Here is a 17,246-nt window from a genome sequence, read left to right as displayed (position 1 = left end):
GAAGAACTCATCTGAAAAACAAATGCATATTTTTTTTAAAAAAACATGTGTTTTACAAACTTTTTCAGCAGTGTCTTTGACTGGGTTCACACTGCATTGGTTTTCTGTTTCTAGCATGCATTTTGTTGTTTTGGTAGATAAACTCCCATGTTTCATCAACCAAAACAAAAAATGCAGAGTGAAGCCAGACTTTGACTAGTAAATTGCAAACCAGATTACAGCTGAAATGCTTTCAAGCATTTAAAAGATGCGCTGGACTTCATTCAGACGTTGCAATTGAGGTGCGGTGAAAACCGCATTCCTTTTTACGGCGATTTGGTGCGGTTTTCGATGTGGTTGGGTAAAAAAACAAGAGCGCATCGAAAAACTCTTCAAATTGCAATAAAAACTCATGCGGTACTTGGATGTGGTTTTTTCGATGTGGTTTTAACTGCACTTTAACCACAACATCTGAATGGACACTTTGTTGGTCTACTTTGTCATCGTTTAATCGTATTGGCCATCCTACAAAGTAATGACCGTCTGCGTTCAAGTACCTTTCCCTCATAGTGCAATAAAGTAGGAAATGCATCATACTACCTGCAGAATCGCAGCAATTATGGATACCTTAGCAGATCCAATAGATCATATCGCATTGGTCAGCTGGCTGTTTTTACAATAGTCTATTTGGTCTAAGAGGTAAGAATGCAACATGGTGGCCGGCTTAATCGTAGCGTGCTGAAAGAAGACCTGTCACCTCTCATGACGTGTCTGTTTTAGTAAATTCTTGTATCCCTATAATATAAAAATCCCAGAGCATCTTTTCTTAGAACTCCACATTGTGCTGTTCCTCTGTTATTCCTCCTAGAAATGTATGAATAAATTGACGACTGGGTGTCGGCCAGTTGAGGGTGTGTCCATATGCAGACTGACACTGTCCAATCAGTGCTGACCAAGTAATACCGTAAGGACACGCCTCTTTGACAAGGGGAATGGTAAGAGTTGTCCATTTATTCATACATTTCTAGGAGGGATAACAGAGGAACGGCACAACGCAGAGTTTTAAGAAAAGATGCTCCAGAAAAGTTATTTTAGTACAAGTATTTACTAAGACATGCAAGTCAGGAGTGATAAGAGGTCCTCTTTAAATATTATTCACAAGTGAAGTAATAGCCAATACTTCAGAATAATAACAACTGTGGTGAGTATTAGGATAAGAAGACGCTCTTTAGGCCTCATTGTAATTGTGGAGATGGAAGATTGAAAAGTATAGAAGAAGACATTAGGAAAAGTATATCTTATGGAAGGCTGGGAGCTAAAACGTCTCGTTCAACGGGACTGGTATATGAACTGCCGGAGTAAGTAGGGCCTGGCAAATAAATAGTAATACTGGAAATGCTAGAGGAATGATGGGATAAACTGAGGAACAGGAAACGTTGGGTCTAGATGAGGAGTGACCGAGGATGTCACTGGAGAATTTATTATAGAAGTGCGAGGACTTGAGACGCCTGAAAGATGGGACGGCAGTCTACAGGAGGGTTGTAGGAATGATCGCGGATGTTAAGACGACTAGTAGTACACGGTGGGACCGGGAGGCTGGTGGAATTGCCAAGTATGTTTGCAAGGTATGGGATCGCGGGAAAGCATTGCAAAACTGGAGCACTGGAAAGACATGGGGGGGGGGGGGGGGTTGGAACAATTGCTAGAGACACAAGTAAAAATAGGAATTAAGTAAAACTATAAAAATCTAGAATTGCCTATGGGTCAGCGGACATAGGCTAAAGGATGCTCTAGATGGGCTTCAAGGTTACAGACCATGGCCAGCTTTGGGGTTGAACACATAATTTTATCAGCTATGAACGGTCCACCATTCAGTTTCTGTATCTGATGTGTAAATGTGAAGCTGACGAGCGGCTTACTGAGGTTATATCGTTTGACACTTGTTTTTATAAAGGGCTAAACCACCAGACTGTATTTCTTGTGTACTGAGCTGTCTGTCTGATCACATGTAAATATACAGTCCCCTCCCTAAAGCCCTCAGGGACCAAATATCAGGAAGTCTGAGCACTAGACATGTGCTGACATAAGCCCGTACAGGGGAGTGCGAGGGTTGTGTTCAGTGAATAGCATGAAACGTGATCATTCAATTTGCACAACCGTGTTTTGATGCAAATGAAGCTGTGAGGTTTATAGAGCAAGATATAGGTAGAACGTAAAAAAAACATTGGCAGGCCAGGCCTCTGCATGCGGACGTTCTTTGTGGAGGACGACTGTGGAAATAATACAATGCAGGAGGACCTTGTACCTGGTTTTGAGATGACCTTAACATCCTGGAGGACCTAATTATTAAGTAGTAACATTGCCTGGACTGATCTTTTATTTCTAAGGCCTCATGCACACGAACGTGCTTTTGCGGTTGCAATTCCCCCGAAAATCCACGTGAGAATTGCGGCCCCTTTCATTCCTATGGGGCCATGCACACGACTGTGGTTTTTACGGTACGTGCATGGACCCGGAGCCCGGAAAGAACCGGCAAGCCTTATTACGGCCGTGTTCTGTGGTCCAGGCTCATTGAAAATAATGGCCGCGGCCATTTTCACAGCCCGCGATTTGCGGGCGGCTTGCGGCTGTCCCTTCGTGGCCGGCCGACCCGGAAATCACGGCCGTGCACATGGCTACGGTCGTGTGCATGAGGCCTAAATGATGTATTAGTAGTGTCATGTGCTACTTTTAGTGATGCTGATTGGAAAGGTTTCATCATGGTGATATAACAAAGTAGCACATAGTGAACATTAGATGTGGACTTGGAAAGCAAAATCATCCACTATAGACAATGTTCATGATTTTATTTTTTTTCCTTCCCCACGTTTACATAGAAATCTGGAATAACGGGATCTATGTGGAAATGTATATTATCTAATGATGTCTATTTTATGTCCAAACAGGCAAACTGAAATTAAAGGTGTCTTGTCAGCCTCCACTCCTGAGGCGCTCAGAGATGGAGGCCCCGTTGGTGTCCCTGGATGAGGAGTTTGAAGATGTCCGGTCTTACTCTGAGGATCGAGAAGACAAGTCAAGGAGCATCTATATGTCACCCTCCCGGCATCTGGAGGACGCCTCGCTTTCTGAGCTAGAAAACTTCAGCTCTGAGATCATCAGCTTCAAGTCCATGGAAGACCTTGTCAATGAGTTTGATGAAAAGCTGAATGTTTGCTTTCGAAATTACAATGCCAAAACAGAGAACTTGGCTCCTGTGAAGAATCATCTGCAGATCCAGGAGGAGGAGGAACGGCTCCGAGACGAGGAGTAAGTGGGATCTGTGTTTCTATTAACTCAGATTTATGCAAATTTAGGCAAGCTCCTGGATCTATAATTCTGCGTAGTGTAATAGGTACATAGGAGTGAAGCGTTCCCTTTGTACTTAGGGCTGGTGAAGAGTTGAGTTTGAAATCATTAAATCTTGTCAGTGGTAAGTGTCACGGGATGGTTTTCAATCCAATCCCATTTTGGCAAAACAAATAATTTTCTAGGCGCACGTATAACCACAGCTGGTATATCGGTATTTGTGTAGCTTCAGGCAGAGTCAGTTTACAGGCTTTTATACCGAAGGTTACCATTCTCACGCCCATCATTCCTTTTCTCAGGTCCAGGCTTGCCCTTTGCAAGTTTTTTTTTTTTTTTTACACGAAGGGTTCCCCTTTTTCCAGAATGAAGCCCAGGGTTCCCATTCTCAGGCCAATGGTTTCTCTTGCCATGTTAGTGATACAAGATTTCCCTAAAAGATGATGCCACCGGAGTTTATTCCAGTCTTGTATGTGTGCACGTAAATTGCATTCACATGTACTGGTTTTTTGGCGTTCTTTTTGAAGCCGCAGTCAATTCAATCAAGCCAAAAAAAAAATACAGTATGTTGCAAAACCAAAGCTTTTTTTTTTCTAGCATTTTTCTGCAAATCAATGCAGGAAGAAAACGCCAAATCGGCACGTGTGAATACACCCTAAAGCCAGTTGCACACGACCGAGTGCCACTTGTGCTGTCTTTCACGACATCCAATTGGCACCCAGTAGCTTTCACGGACCCATTCACTTAAACGGGTGAATCGGCTTCGTGAAAACAAACCCGATTTCCAATCCGTTGAAAGATAAAACATGCCCTATCTTTCCATGGATCACAGACCGGACTCGGGCAGCACACACGGTCGTGTGCATTAGGCGCAAAGATCATTATTTAATGCTACGATGTTGTGAAATTTAATAAGTGTCCTCTACATAATTTGTTCTCCATATGTACTTGATGCTAGTAAAGAGCAGTGTTTGTAGCAAAATAAGGTCGGAATTGTGTGCAGCCATTGCTATGTGTCATGTGAAGCGTTTTCTTTTTCCCACTTTTTGGATCCAGTCCTGGTCTTGGCAAAAAAAAAATGATGATGTAATACAGAGCATAAATTCAGCCATGTGACTGAACCCTAATCTGAATCCACAGCACAATCACACGTGCAGATTATGCGGCGGATTTCGTCTGCGATGTTTGGACGTAGCTGAACTGTTATTTAGGAAGATCCTTTCTCCCGTATGCTTTTCGTCACCATGAATGGGATTAGAAGGCCATAAGAGGAAACTAAGGGAGACGTTCCCGGAGGAAAAGTACAGGAATATTTCCCTCTTCTTGGATCTATTGTGATTTTTGAGCATTATGAACAAAAGAGAACAGATCTCCCTTGCTTTAGTGATACCTGAGCCTAAGAATCATTCACCAGGTTATGCTATTAAATATATATGAATAATACAGTGATAAGACATTGATGGATACAACAGATCTGAGATGGGGATCAGGTGGCGGTCCAGGTGATGTGCCATGTACCAGCCATGCTGGGACTTGTCTTTATACCAGCTTGTAAAGCCACAGGTTGCCCATGTCTGGATAGAAGCCCTGACTCCTGATCTGGCAGAACATCAGTAGCACCAGACGTTGCTTAGACTCTCATAATGAAAATGAGAAATGCTCCTGAGAAATGCTGAAATTAATTCATCCTAGAGGACGAGTGCCAAGTTCGGTGTGACCCGGGTAACCCGCAGCATTATGTTGCGCCTAGGACTTGTGCAGCCCAGATCTACCTGCCGGAAGTATTTGTGATCGGTGAGCAGGACCTTGCGGCCTTGCCTCTGATTCATTCTGTAATGCTGGGGGTCATTGTTCTAGGATGTCTGCCCCATGGCCGGCTTCCATTCTGCATCATCGATCTTTCCATAGAAACCATTCTTCAGTAACCCTTAAAGGGCTGAGTGTTATTTTGTTTGTGAAAGAGACTAATGCAATTAGTAATGTCTATTACTAACAAAATATAAAATGTTTAGAATATAATAAATGCGTTTTACTAGTTTTATAGTTTGACCCAAAAATGATCACTGTTTCCTAGTGTCCGGGTATGTTCACTGTAGTGGTGCAGCTTCCACATTTGGGAAAAAAAAAAAACATGCAAAAACTGTGAGAGACTTCTTTGCTGATCATGAATATATTCCTAGAGCTGCGCAGTCACGTTTACAATGGATGTGTTTTTTTTTTTATTATACAAGTTTTTCCCCCCACCAATTTGTTCTAAGATTTTGTAAAAGTCACTACGGTTTGGTGATGCTTACCTACTATTTATTTTCTTCATCTCTGATCAGTGACTCCAGCTCGGCTGCATTATCTGTTGGAGTGTACGGTAGTCTGAAAAGATCTAGATAAAGGGGTATCTCCAGCTCGTACATTTATGGCATATCCACAGGATATTGCATGAATGTCTGATAGACGCGGGGGGGTCCCACCTATTTCTAGAGCGGGGGCCCCTGACTCCCGTCCTACCTTCTTCCACTGTCGCGGTTTCTGTACGTCGAGCTTGCTGAGCTATTTCCATAACTCCCTACATCCGCATTATGATGGGGGTTGTCATCACTCTGCCGAAGTTTGAACGTTTCTTTTCTTTGTGACACTTGTAAATATCAATAAATGCTGAGCTCGTATTTTCTCCCCTTTTGTGTGCTGCGGACACTGCGGCAGAACCGACGTCTCTGTATTATAGACAAGCTGCTGTGGGTGAATGACAGCGAATGCTTTACCAGAGCAATTACACGTCACACCACAATATAAATCATTACACAAACTACCTTTTTCGTTCTAATTTCATCTTTTATCTCAGTGTAATGGGACGGACATTACTGCAATAATCGATCATCATACCTGCAGTCTCCTGTCGGCACCTGAATATCCAAAGCTGAGACATATACCCCAACATTCATTTCTATTTTTTTTAAGCCCCCCCCTCCCCAAAAAAAAAAACAATACTATTGGTGTTGATATTGCTTAGTGCTGTCACACAACCATGCAAACCCTCCCCCACAAAGGTAATCATAGCAGGTGAACCATAGAAACCACTCCTAGTCAAATGTGTTCATGTACAGTCCTTTATATAGAGGAGGGTAGATTACAGGATGGAAGGAGGGGGTGGCATTCCCAGATGTGAGGGACAGTTTCTCTTAAAAAAACAAACTGAAAAAAACGTCCTAGGAAATGCTCTTTCAATTACTTTCTTGCATTTATCATTGATCTCAACGAGGGGCAAAAACATCACAAAATACCATGGATAAGACATACTTCTGAAAACTGCAGCACGACCCAGAAGGAACAGCAAGGCACAGAAAGTGGACAGGATTTTTTTAAATCTCATTCACTGCAAAGTAACAACTGAACGCCGCAATGTGTGAATTTAGCAGCTTTCTCCCTAGCAGAACTGGACTTAGGCCCTTTTACATGAGCCAATTATCGGGCAAACGAGCGTCCCGGATCATTGCCCTGTGTGAACAGGGCAATGATCAGCCGATGAACTAGCAAATGTTCGTTCATCGGCGGATTGTATCGTTTATGCAGCCTAAAATATTATTGTTGTCGGCAGCACATCTTGGTGTGTAAACATGGAGACGCGCTGCCGACATGATAGAAATGTATGGGGACGAGGGACCGGAGTAACGAGCGCTCGTCCCCATATGTAGCTCCCTGTGACAGGAGCAAACGAGCAACGAGCGCCGACCAACGAGCTGCCTAAGAGGACCCTTAGACCGTCAATCAGATCGGAGAACTTAGCCTACAATGAATATGTTCAGGAAGCCGCATTTGGAGACTGATTTAGGATCGGTGAAAAGCATTGTTGTCTCCGGAGAATGATTGACTGAATCTTCTGTGTGTCTATAGTTTATGGGTTGGTGTCCATCTCCATCCTTCCCAGATGCACCGGATCTGAATCTGCTGAGCTGAAGACGTCTTCCCATACAATGACTGTCAGACTATTGACCACTGCACCTGGTTATTGGGCAGGAATGACAAGTGAAGGCTACAGGGTCTCATTCTCTGGGGTGTTACTATGAGACCACGCTAGCAGTGGCATGGGACATTAGCCGATTTAACAATGTTTTTAACTATATACTTTTGTAAGCAACATCTTATCTTTTTCCATAATGTGTCCACCGCCTGTTATGTCCAGATATATCCTTTTCCATATAGACTATCTGCTTTTGTCATAGCTTGAATTATGACTTCCATAGACCCTAACAAGTTTTGTACATATGATGAATGGCATAGACAGTCAGGACAGCCGCACTGTATACTGGCTGCTGTTATATACTGTGACTGCACAATCTCTGACATTACCGACCTCTCAGTAAGATTTCTGGCCACTGATGACATTGTCCCCAGGGCATGGCTGCTCCATTCTTCTTCACTGACCAGTTTTTTTCCATTCACAGAGTCTGGGATGCCCTCACCGACAACTACATCCCATTAAATGGTGAAAAATGGAGAGATCAGACTGAAGAGCTGCTGAATGGTAACCTGTCCGACGCCGAGGTATTTACACGTTTCTCAATGAATACTTTCTATATATGTTTTTTTTTTTATAGTAAAATTCCTTTTACTCCAGTATCCAATAATTCAGAAAGTCTGCCACTTATTTCATGTATAATCAGAAATCTCACGAGACCAGAGACGGACGACAGAGTAGAAATAACCAATCACGAGTCCCATGATAAAAAAAAATAAAAAAATTCTGGCACCGTCCAATAATCAATTGATATTACAGCATGTTCTGCTAATGCCGGATTAAAGGATTTTCTATTTATATTCCATGTGTGTGTGGATTTATGAACATGTTATAGTTTAAGTGTTGCACAGTTTAGGAAGGCATCGACGCTGTTGTAAACCAGTCAATAACTGAATGATGCGCTGGCAGAGATTCTGCAGCAGATTTTACTTCCCCTAGTTGGCGTAATTATTTTTTTTTGGACCATTAATAACATTAAAGGAATTCCTTTAATGTTATTAATAGTCCAAAAAAAAAAAAATTCAAAGTCAAATAAAAAAAGTGAAATAAAAGCCGATGCTGCGGTCAGGCTTCTCTACTCCCCAGCGGTCGGCTATTGTCTAACGCTACCAGGGGAATATAACCTTAAATGCCAGCCATTCACGTGAATTGCCGTCAATATAATGCATGGCTGCACCGGTGTCGGCAGTGTGGCTCTCCGTTCTGGCAGATGATAGTGGGTAACACACTTTATTACGACCCAGAAAATAAAGTTAGCATATTATTTAAACCGCAAGGTGAATGGCGTAAAAAATTTTTTCCATCCCCCCCCCCCCCAAAAATAACAATAAAAGGTTAATCAATAAGTCCCATGTGCCCCAAAATGGTATGAATGAAGTCCCGCAAAAAACAAGCCCTCATATGACGACATTGACGGAAAAATAAAAAAGTTATGGCTCTTGGAAAGCGGCGATGCAACATAAAATTATTTTACTTCAAAAGTGTTTTTATTCTGCAAAAGTAGTAAAACATAAAAAAAAAACACTACATATTTGGTATCGCCGTAATCGCACCGTCCCATAGAATAAAGGTAGCATGTTATTTACGCCTCCCATTAAACAGCGTAAATGTAAAATGCGTAGAACAATGGCTAAATTGCTGTTTGTTTTTTTTTTATATTCCCCCCCCTCCCCCAATACAAAGTTAATTTAAAAAATCTATATACCCCAAAACGATGCCATTGAAAAATACAACTCATCCTGCAAAAAACAAGTCCTCGTACAGCCATGTCCACGTGAAAATAAAAGTTATAGCTCTTTGAATGTGACGATGGAAAAACGAAAAAATTGCTTGGTCATTAGAGCCCAGAATGCATGCAGGGGGGAAGGGGTTAAGGAACTGTTGTCTATAAAATCCTTAATCTTTGATTTAAGATGATGGTGGACATATGAGGCCACGTTTGTACTGTACATGCCTTATTTTTGGTGCAGACTTTTACTTTACAATTTTGCTGGCGGTTGAGTTTTTTGTTACGGAAGTAGAAATTCTTATCATTATTCCAACATTTTAATCTCTATTGACTTATATGTCCGTCCAACCGCGACAAGGCGAATTTTCAAAGATTATTTTATCTACCGTTATGCACAGAGATCCCTTAGGTAACGTTCATCTTTACGCCTGTGGACGGCGTTACACAACTTATTGAGCAGACCGGTTCTGTTCTTATGTGTGTGTTCTGTCACATGCCTGACCACGGAATCAATGTTATTCACTGGAGCTAAACACACCGCCGTGTTTTCTTCTTATCTGACCCTTTTTTATTCTTCGATGAAGTCGGAAATAAAGTGTCTACTGTAGAGATCATATGGTCTCCATATAAGAGGTGTCATATGGTCTCCATATAAGAGGTGTCATACGGTCTCCATATAAGAGGTGTCATACGGTCTCCATATAAGAGGTGTCATACGGTCTCCATATAAGAGGTGTCATATGGTCTCCATATAAGAGGTGTCATATGGTCTCCATATAAGAGGTGTCATATGGTCTCCATATAAGAGGTGTCATATGGTCTCCATATAAGAGGTGTCATATGGTCTCCATATAAGAGGTGTCATATGGTCTCCATATAAGAGGTGTCATATGGTCTCCATATAAGAGGTGTCATACGGTCTCCATATAAGAGGTGTCATACGGTCTCCATATAAGAGGTGTCATACGGTCTCCATATAAGAGGTGTCATACGGTCTCCATATAAGAGGTGTCATACGGTCTCCATATAAGAGGTGTCATACGGTCTCCATATAAGAGGTGTCATACGGTCTCCATATAAGAGGTGTCATACGGTCTCCATATAAGAGGTGTCATACGGTCTCCATATAAGAGGTGTCATACGGTCTCCATATAAGAGGTGTCATACGGTCTCCATATAAGAGGTGTCATACGGTCTCCATATAAGAGGTGTCATACGGTCTCCATATAAGAGGTGTCATACGGTCTCCATATAAGAGGTGTCATACGGTCTCCATATAAGAGGTGTCATACGGTCTCCATATAAGAGGTGTCATACGGTCTCCATATAAGAGGTGTCATACGGTCTCCATATAAGAGGTGTCATATGGTCTCCATATTAAAGGTGTTGTCCAGTTCGACAACTCCTATTTATCAAATGCTTCCCCGAGCGACAATATGATTATGGGTCCGGTTACAACCCTTGGGAAGCGTCTTCTGATTGATCTCAAAGTATTACACCGTGCACCCTAAAATCAATGGTCCGCGTTTATCATTCACAGTCCCTCTTGAATGAGTGCGTCCCTAGCTAATAGAAGGGGTCCCAAAGAGGGTATTACTCTCCTAATTCTATTTGTATGATTATTATGCCTAGTGCAGGGCTTGTGGGGGCGGAGCATGGCACATGGACTCAAAAGACACAAAAGAGGAACCCGGTGCCATGCTCCGCCCCCTTGGACTAAGCATAACACCGTGTTCTGCCTGGACTGTTCCTTTAATGAAGCTCACTATAGAGTAATCCTGATTCGTCCAGAGAAAAGTATGATGGCCGCTGTGTGGATAGTCTTATCGGTTACTTGTACTTCTGCCATAATGGGATTACACTCCTATTCATGGACTGGAGAGGGATGACCGTATCAATGAGGCCTGCGGAATCCATTACTCAGGTTTCGCAGCAATTATATTTTGCATATTGTGCGTTGTGTCTATTGTCGGAGGCACTTTGGACTGGATTGCACTCTGTCTCTTTTGGACTCCCTTTTTCTATTCTTGAGGGAATTCTCCAAATGGGATATAATGTGCAGAGCTTGTTGTGTAAGAGCCGGATGTTTGTTACGCGCTGACCTTGCAGACGAAGACATTTACTGGCAGACAAGACCCTGAATCAGTTCAGCAATCGCAAATTTGTAGTATTGAGAGCACAACAAACAGGGGAACCAGAACAAAAATCCCCAAATATGCGCAAATAAGCTGGTTACACAACGCTGGACAGACAGTGCAGCACAGAGGATTTCAGAGCAGACAGCTTTGTTATAACTTATAATGCTCCCAATGTGGCATTGTTCATATTTTCTGTTTTTAATAATAGGAAATATCAGTGAATGTTCTGATTTATTGTAATTTGTTCATTGATCTCATAAAGTGCATGAAAAACGATATCTGCGGTGGCTGCTCACTCCGGGATGTCTGCCCAGTGGGGATCAAATACATTGCTTATTTATTTTCATAGGAAAACCTATAGCTTCCCCATGAGATAAGCGGCAACAGCAGCTGTAAGGCTGGGTTCACACGACCATGTTACGTCCGTAATGTACGGAACGTATTTCGGCCGGAAGACCCGGACCGAACTCAGTACAGCGAGCCGGGCTCCTGGCATCATGGTGATGTATGATGCTAGGAGTCCCTGCCTCTGCGTGGAACTACTGTCCCGTACTGAAAACATGATTACAGTACGGGACAGTTGTCCTGCAGCGAGGCAGGGACTCCTAGCATCTTACATCACTATGATGCTAGGAGCCCGGCTCCCTGTACTGAGTTCGGTCCGGGTCTTCCGGCCGAAATACGTTCCGTACATTACGGACGTAACATGGTCGTGTGAACCCAGCCTGATAGTGGATTGCTGTTAGTAACAAGGGCCGGGCATGATCACCTGTCAATCTATTTTACTGAGAGCGTATAGACGGTAGATTAAATATTATCATCTGTTCTTACAAAATTGTTTACAATTCCTTGTGAATCCTGTAGCCTGATAATCCAGAAATTCAAATAGTTTGCCATATGTATCCTGGCACAGCGGTGCAAATTTACGAATACCAGAAGCCAAAGACTGAGCAGTGAGGACCGATTATGAGACCGTGATCGCAGCAGATTGTATTTTATTTTTTCTCTACCTTTACAAATCCAGATTGTTTGTATATATTTTAGCACAGCCTGATTAATACAGGACATTTGATAACGTGGCACCTACTGGGTCCCATTGATGCCAGATTAAAGGTAGTTTGTGCATTGTGCACAGTTTTATAAATCTGTCATAGCTAAACCTACTAGCTGGTTGTAGGGGATGGATGGGAGTAAAGGCTCTTTTATCGGCCGGTGCAGCGAGTGCCGATCAACGAGACATTGTTGATCGGCGCTCGTTTGCTCCTGTCACACGGAGCTATGGATGGGGACGACCGGTTGTTACTCCGATCGCTCGTCCCCATACATTATTATCATGTCGGCAGCGCGTCTCCTTGTTTACACATGAGATGTGCTGCCGACTACGATAATATTTCACTTTTTTAAAACTATACGACTAGCAATTGAACGAGTGTTTGCTCGTTCATCTGCTGATCGTTCCCATGTTTACACTTGGCAGTTATCGGCAGCGAGCGTTATATGAATACTCATCTGCCCGATAATCTTCCAGTGTAAAACCCCCTTAATAATACAGGACTGCAGGACCAGACTACACTTGTAGTCTGTAACCATGGAGACACAGATCTTGCATAAGCGCTGTATTCACAAAACTGTAGGCTTTGTAATCCAGACTATTCGTAAAGTTTCTTCGTTTATTATTTTACATGTATTGGAGCTATAAAATAATTGATTGCAAAAGTGGACATTGGCTTTACTGATTAGATACATTTCTATAAGATTGTCTAGAGCTTCTCATAAGACGAGTATCGCCGACGTCCTTGCTGTATGTTCTCCCCTTCTTCCTCCTGTTGAAATGAATGTGTTTTTTCCTAGCTGGGGTCACGCAGAGCAGGTTTTCCTCAGCCAGCGCTGATCAGACGCTGCTAGTAGCAACATTTTGTTTTTACTAAAGAAATCTCCGGCAGCAAACTGTTCCCCAGCAGTCTGTTATTTGTCTTCCACTTGTCACGTCTGCAGACTGGATATTCCGCAGGACATTTCTGTCTGCTCTGCGGCCTTTGCCTTATATTCACTGTGTGATAAGTCAGCACAGGGGCTGATGGGATGTCCGTGACCCTCAATATCTCTCCGCATTATAATATGAATGTTGCTGCTGGCAGAGAGAGAAGTTTGAGTTATTTTATCATTTATTCATCTAAGCCGAGACCCGACTTTTTGAGTAAAACCTTCCCATCATCTCTTTTCAGTTCCATGAGAAAGAGGAGGAAGAATTGAATGAGAAGAGTGAGAATGATTCTGGTATTAATGAAGAGCCCCTGATAACAGCCGAACAGGTAAAGGGCCGGCTCCATCAGAAAGTAAGGGCTTGTCCACACACAACGGAATTGCTGCAGAAAATTTCTGCAGCAATTCCGTTGAAAGTCAAAGGTTTTCCGCTGCAGCAAAAAACGCACCATTTCCTGCGTTTTTTTTTTACGGCAGAAAACGGTGCGGAAATTGCTGCGTTTTCCTCAATGCTGGGAGATGGTGACGTCTCCTTTGAAAAACGCAGCAATTCAGTCACTTTCCGTAGCAGGAATTGACATGATGCGGTCCGAAAAATACGCACCGCAGGTCAATTTCGGCTCGGAAATCTTACTCAGCGTGTGGATGAGATTTGTTAAATCTCACCCACTTTACTGCTGCTGTATTCTGCAGTGTTTTTTCCGGCCAGAAAAAACGCGGCAATTCCGTTACGTGTGGATGAGCCCTAAAAAGTAGATCTAATAAGTGATATACAAAGACCGTATCATAGCTGGAGCAGTTGTACGGGGCTGAGGAGCCACTGAGGCAGACTTGTCCATGTTATGCCAGTCTTCTGGCGAAATACATAGAAAAATATGGGGATTGTGCCAAATACTATATTTATGAAGCCACTTTTCTATCACATACACAGTGTTTCAGGAAAAGGCACATGCTGGTGGATTCTGCAGCTGTATTCGTTTATAATCCTACGGGGCAACAGGGTGATGAAGAATAATTTTTTAGTTTAATATTAGTTACGCCACCTCCATGCCTGCACATGTGCTGGCACCAACAGATGACGCCAACATTCTCAAATGCCCCCCGGCCTGATCAGTACACAATGCAGCTACAGAGTTAAAAACCCTCCGCCGCCTATTCTGACTCCTGGCCCGCTGCATTGGGTAACTTTTTATTATAATCCGGCATGGGACTATTTTTGTCTGTGCCGGATTACCAGGATTTCTGGACCATCGGAGACCATATTAATGGAATTTTACTATAGTGACAAAGTTTATGCAGCGTCCCGAAATGAATACTATGAGGAAATACTTAGGACATGGTTTAGCGTGATGTCATTTGGTTTAGGTTTCTGTACAATTTACTGAACTGGAGTTTTGGATCTGGATCTGTGTGTAAAGATGTTTTGCTGAATCCAAAGTTTATATGTTGAGGGCCAGTTGGAAATGAGTGAAACTGACGGATGTGACATGTACCGGCCTTTGTCTGTGTCCTGACCATTGTTGGTGGCTTTGGCATCATTTTACATCTGGATCACATGCGGGGAAATCTTAAATGGTCAGTCAGGTCTGAGCGCTGGAAGCTGCAAATGTGCCTGGCATGTTGATAAACACAAGGATTTTAGCAGCGGGGCCGTCCGTGTAGTCAGGTGACCGAAGACGTCAATACTCAGCAGGGATTTTTTTTTCTATTCCTTTTTTTTTTTTTGCCAAAATGCAGGACAGAGATTGCTGCTATGGAAACTGATCCGTCAGACACTTCATATAATGTTTTCCTCTGTATTTACCCACCAGCTGTAGATGCGCTGTTTATCTGGTCTATGTGACAATACAGAATATATTCAATTCATACCTTATAAATGAAGGTTCATCCGTGTGAATTGTTCGCCGTGAATGTCACTGTCTGTTACCAGCAGCAACTGAGCATCTCACAACCCCTCTGATATATACACCGCGTTCCAAATTATTATGCAAATGTTATTTTTCGCTGATTTTCCTAAATAGTCGATGCAAATGACAGTCAGTATAATCTTCAAGCATCAACCGTTGGAGTATAATGCAAATTTTATTGACCAAATCTCCTAATGATAACAGATTTTTTTTGTTTCACATTATTATGCACAACAGAGATCAGAACATTTTACAGGTTGTAAAGAGAAGTAAAATGGTCATTTGTAGAATTTGCAGCATCAGGAGGTCATATTTACAGAAATCAGAAGCTCTTTCAATAAAAAAAAACTTAACAGGACAAGTTACATGTTACACAGGACCCTTCTCTGATATCACCTGCACAGCACAAGTTACATGTTACACAGGACCCTCCTCTGATATCACCTGCACAGCACAAGTTACATGTTACACAGGACCCTCCTCTGATATCACCTGCACAGCACAAGTTACATGTTACACAGGACCCTTCTCTGATATCACCTGCACAGCACAAGTTACATGTCACACAGGACCCTTCTCTGATATCACCTGCACAGGACAAGTTACATGTTACACAGGACCCTTCTCTGATATCACCTGCACAGCACAAGTTACATGTTACACAGGACCCTCCTCTGATATCACCTGCACAGCACAAGTTACATGTTACACAGGACCCTCCTCTGATATCACCTGCACAGCACAAGTTACATGTTACACAGGACCCTTCTCTGATATCACCTGCACAGCACAAGTTACATGTTACACAGGACCCTTCTCTGATATCACCTGTACAGCACAAGTTACATGTTACACAGGACCCTTCTCTGATATCACCGGCACAGCACAAGTTACATGTTACACAGGACCCTCCTCTGATATCACCGGCACAGCACAAGTTACATGTTACACAGGACCCTCCTCTGATATCACCTGCACAGCACAAGTTACATGTTACACAGGACCCTCCTCTGATATCACCTGCACAGCACAAGTTACATGTTACACAGGACCCTTCTCTGATATCACCTGCACAGGACAAGTTACATGTTACACAGGACCCTCCTCTGATATCACCTGCACAGCACAAGTTACATGTTACACAGGACCCTTCTCTGATATCACCTGCACAGCACAAGTTACATGTTACACAGGACCCTTCTCTGATATCACCTGCACAGCACAAGTTACATGTTACACAGGACCCTTCTCTGATATCACCTGCACAGCACAAGTTACATGTTACACAGGACCCTTCTCTGATATCACCTGCACAGCACAAGTTACATGTTACACAGGACCCTCCTCTGATATCACCTGCACAGCACAAGTTACATGTTACACAGGACCCTCCTCTGATATCACCTGCACAGCACAAGTTACATGTTACACAGGACCCTCCTCTGATATCACCTGCACAGCACAAGTTACATGTTACACAGGACCCTCCTCTGATATCACCTGCACAGCACAAGTTACATGTTACACAGGACCCTCCTCTGATATCACCTGCACAGCACAAGTTACATGTCACACAGGACCCTTCTCTGATATCACCTGCACAGGACAAGTTACATGTTACACAGGACCCTTCTCTGATATCACCTGCACAGGACAAGTTACATGTTACACAGGACCCTCCTCTGATATCACCTGCACAGCACAAGTTACATGTTACACAGGACCCTCCTCTGATATCACCTGCACAGCACAAGTTACATGTTACACAGGACCCTCCTCTGATATCACCTGCACAGCACAAGTTACATGTCACACAGGACCCTTCTCTGATATCACCTGCACAGGACAAGTTACATGTTACACAGGACCCTTCTCTGATATCACCTGCACAGCACAAGTTACATGTTACACAGGACCCTTCTCTGATATCACCTGCACAGCACAAGTTACATGTTACACAGGACCCTTCTCTGATATCACCTGCACAGCACAAGTTACATGTTACACAGGACCCTCCTCTGATATCACCTGCACAGGACAAGTTACATGTTACACAGGACCCTTCTCTGATATCACCTGTACAGCACAAGTTACATGTTACACAGGACCCTCCTCTGATATCACCTGCACAGGACAAGTTACATGTTACACAGGACCCT

At 43.0% G+C, this 17,246-nt stretch overlaps 1 protein-coding gene across 4 annotated transcripts in view; it reads left to right on the top strand.

Moving 5' to 3' along the window:
• FEZ1 (fasciculation and elongation protein zeta 1) overlaps nucleotides 1–17,246 on the top strand; it is a 69,361-nt gene that overhangs the window by 24,133 nt on the left and 27,982 nt on the right. For 3 of the 4 annotated variants that reach the window (XM_075839236.1, XM_075839237.1, XM_075839235.1), the window contains 3 exons: nucleotides 2,925–3,285; nucleotides 7,758–7,857; nucleotides 13,423–13,509. In XM_075839236.1, the coding sequence (XP_075695351.1) occupies nucleotides 2,978–3,285; nucleotides 7,758–7,857; nucleotides 13,423–13,509 (495 nt within the window). In that variant the 5' untranslated portion in view covers nucleotides 2,925–2,977. The remainder of the gene's footprint in view (nucleotides 1–2,924; nucleotides 3,286–7,757; nucleotides 7,858–13,422; nucleotides 13,510–17,246) is intronic. The other variant, XM_075839238.1, reaches the window with a different exon arrangement.

The sequence above is a fragment of the Rhinoderma darwinii genome, chromosome 10 (genome assembly GCF_050947455.1).
Source record: "Rhinoderma darwinii isolate aRhiDar2 chromosome 10, aRhiDar2.hap1, whole genome shotgun sequence".
Taxonomy (NCBI): Eukaryota; Metazoa; Chordata; class Amphibia; order Anura; family Rhinodermatidae; genus Rhinoderma; species Rhinoderma darwinii.
The sequence above is the reverse complement of the archived record's forward strand: the minus strand, read 5'-3'. Positions and strand labels throughout refer to the sequence as shown.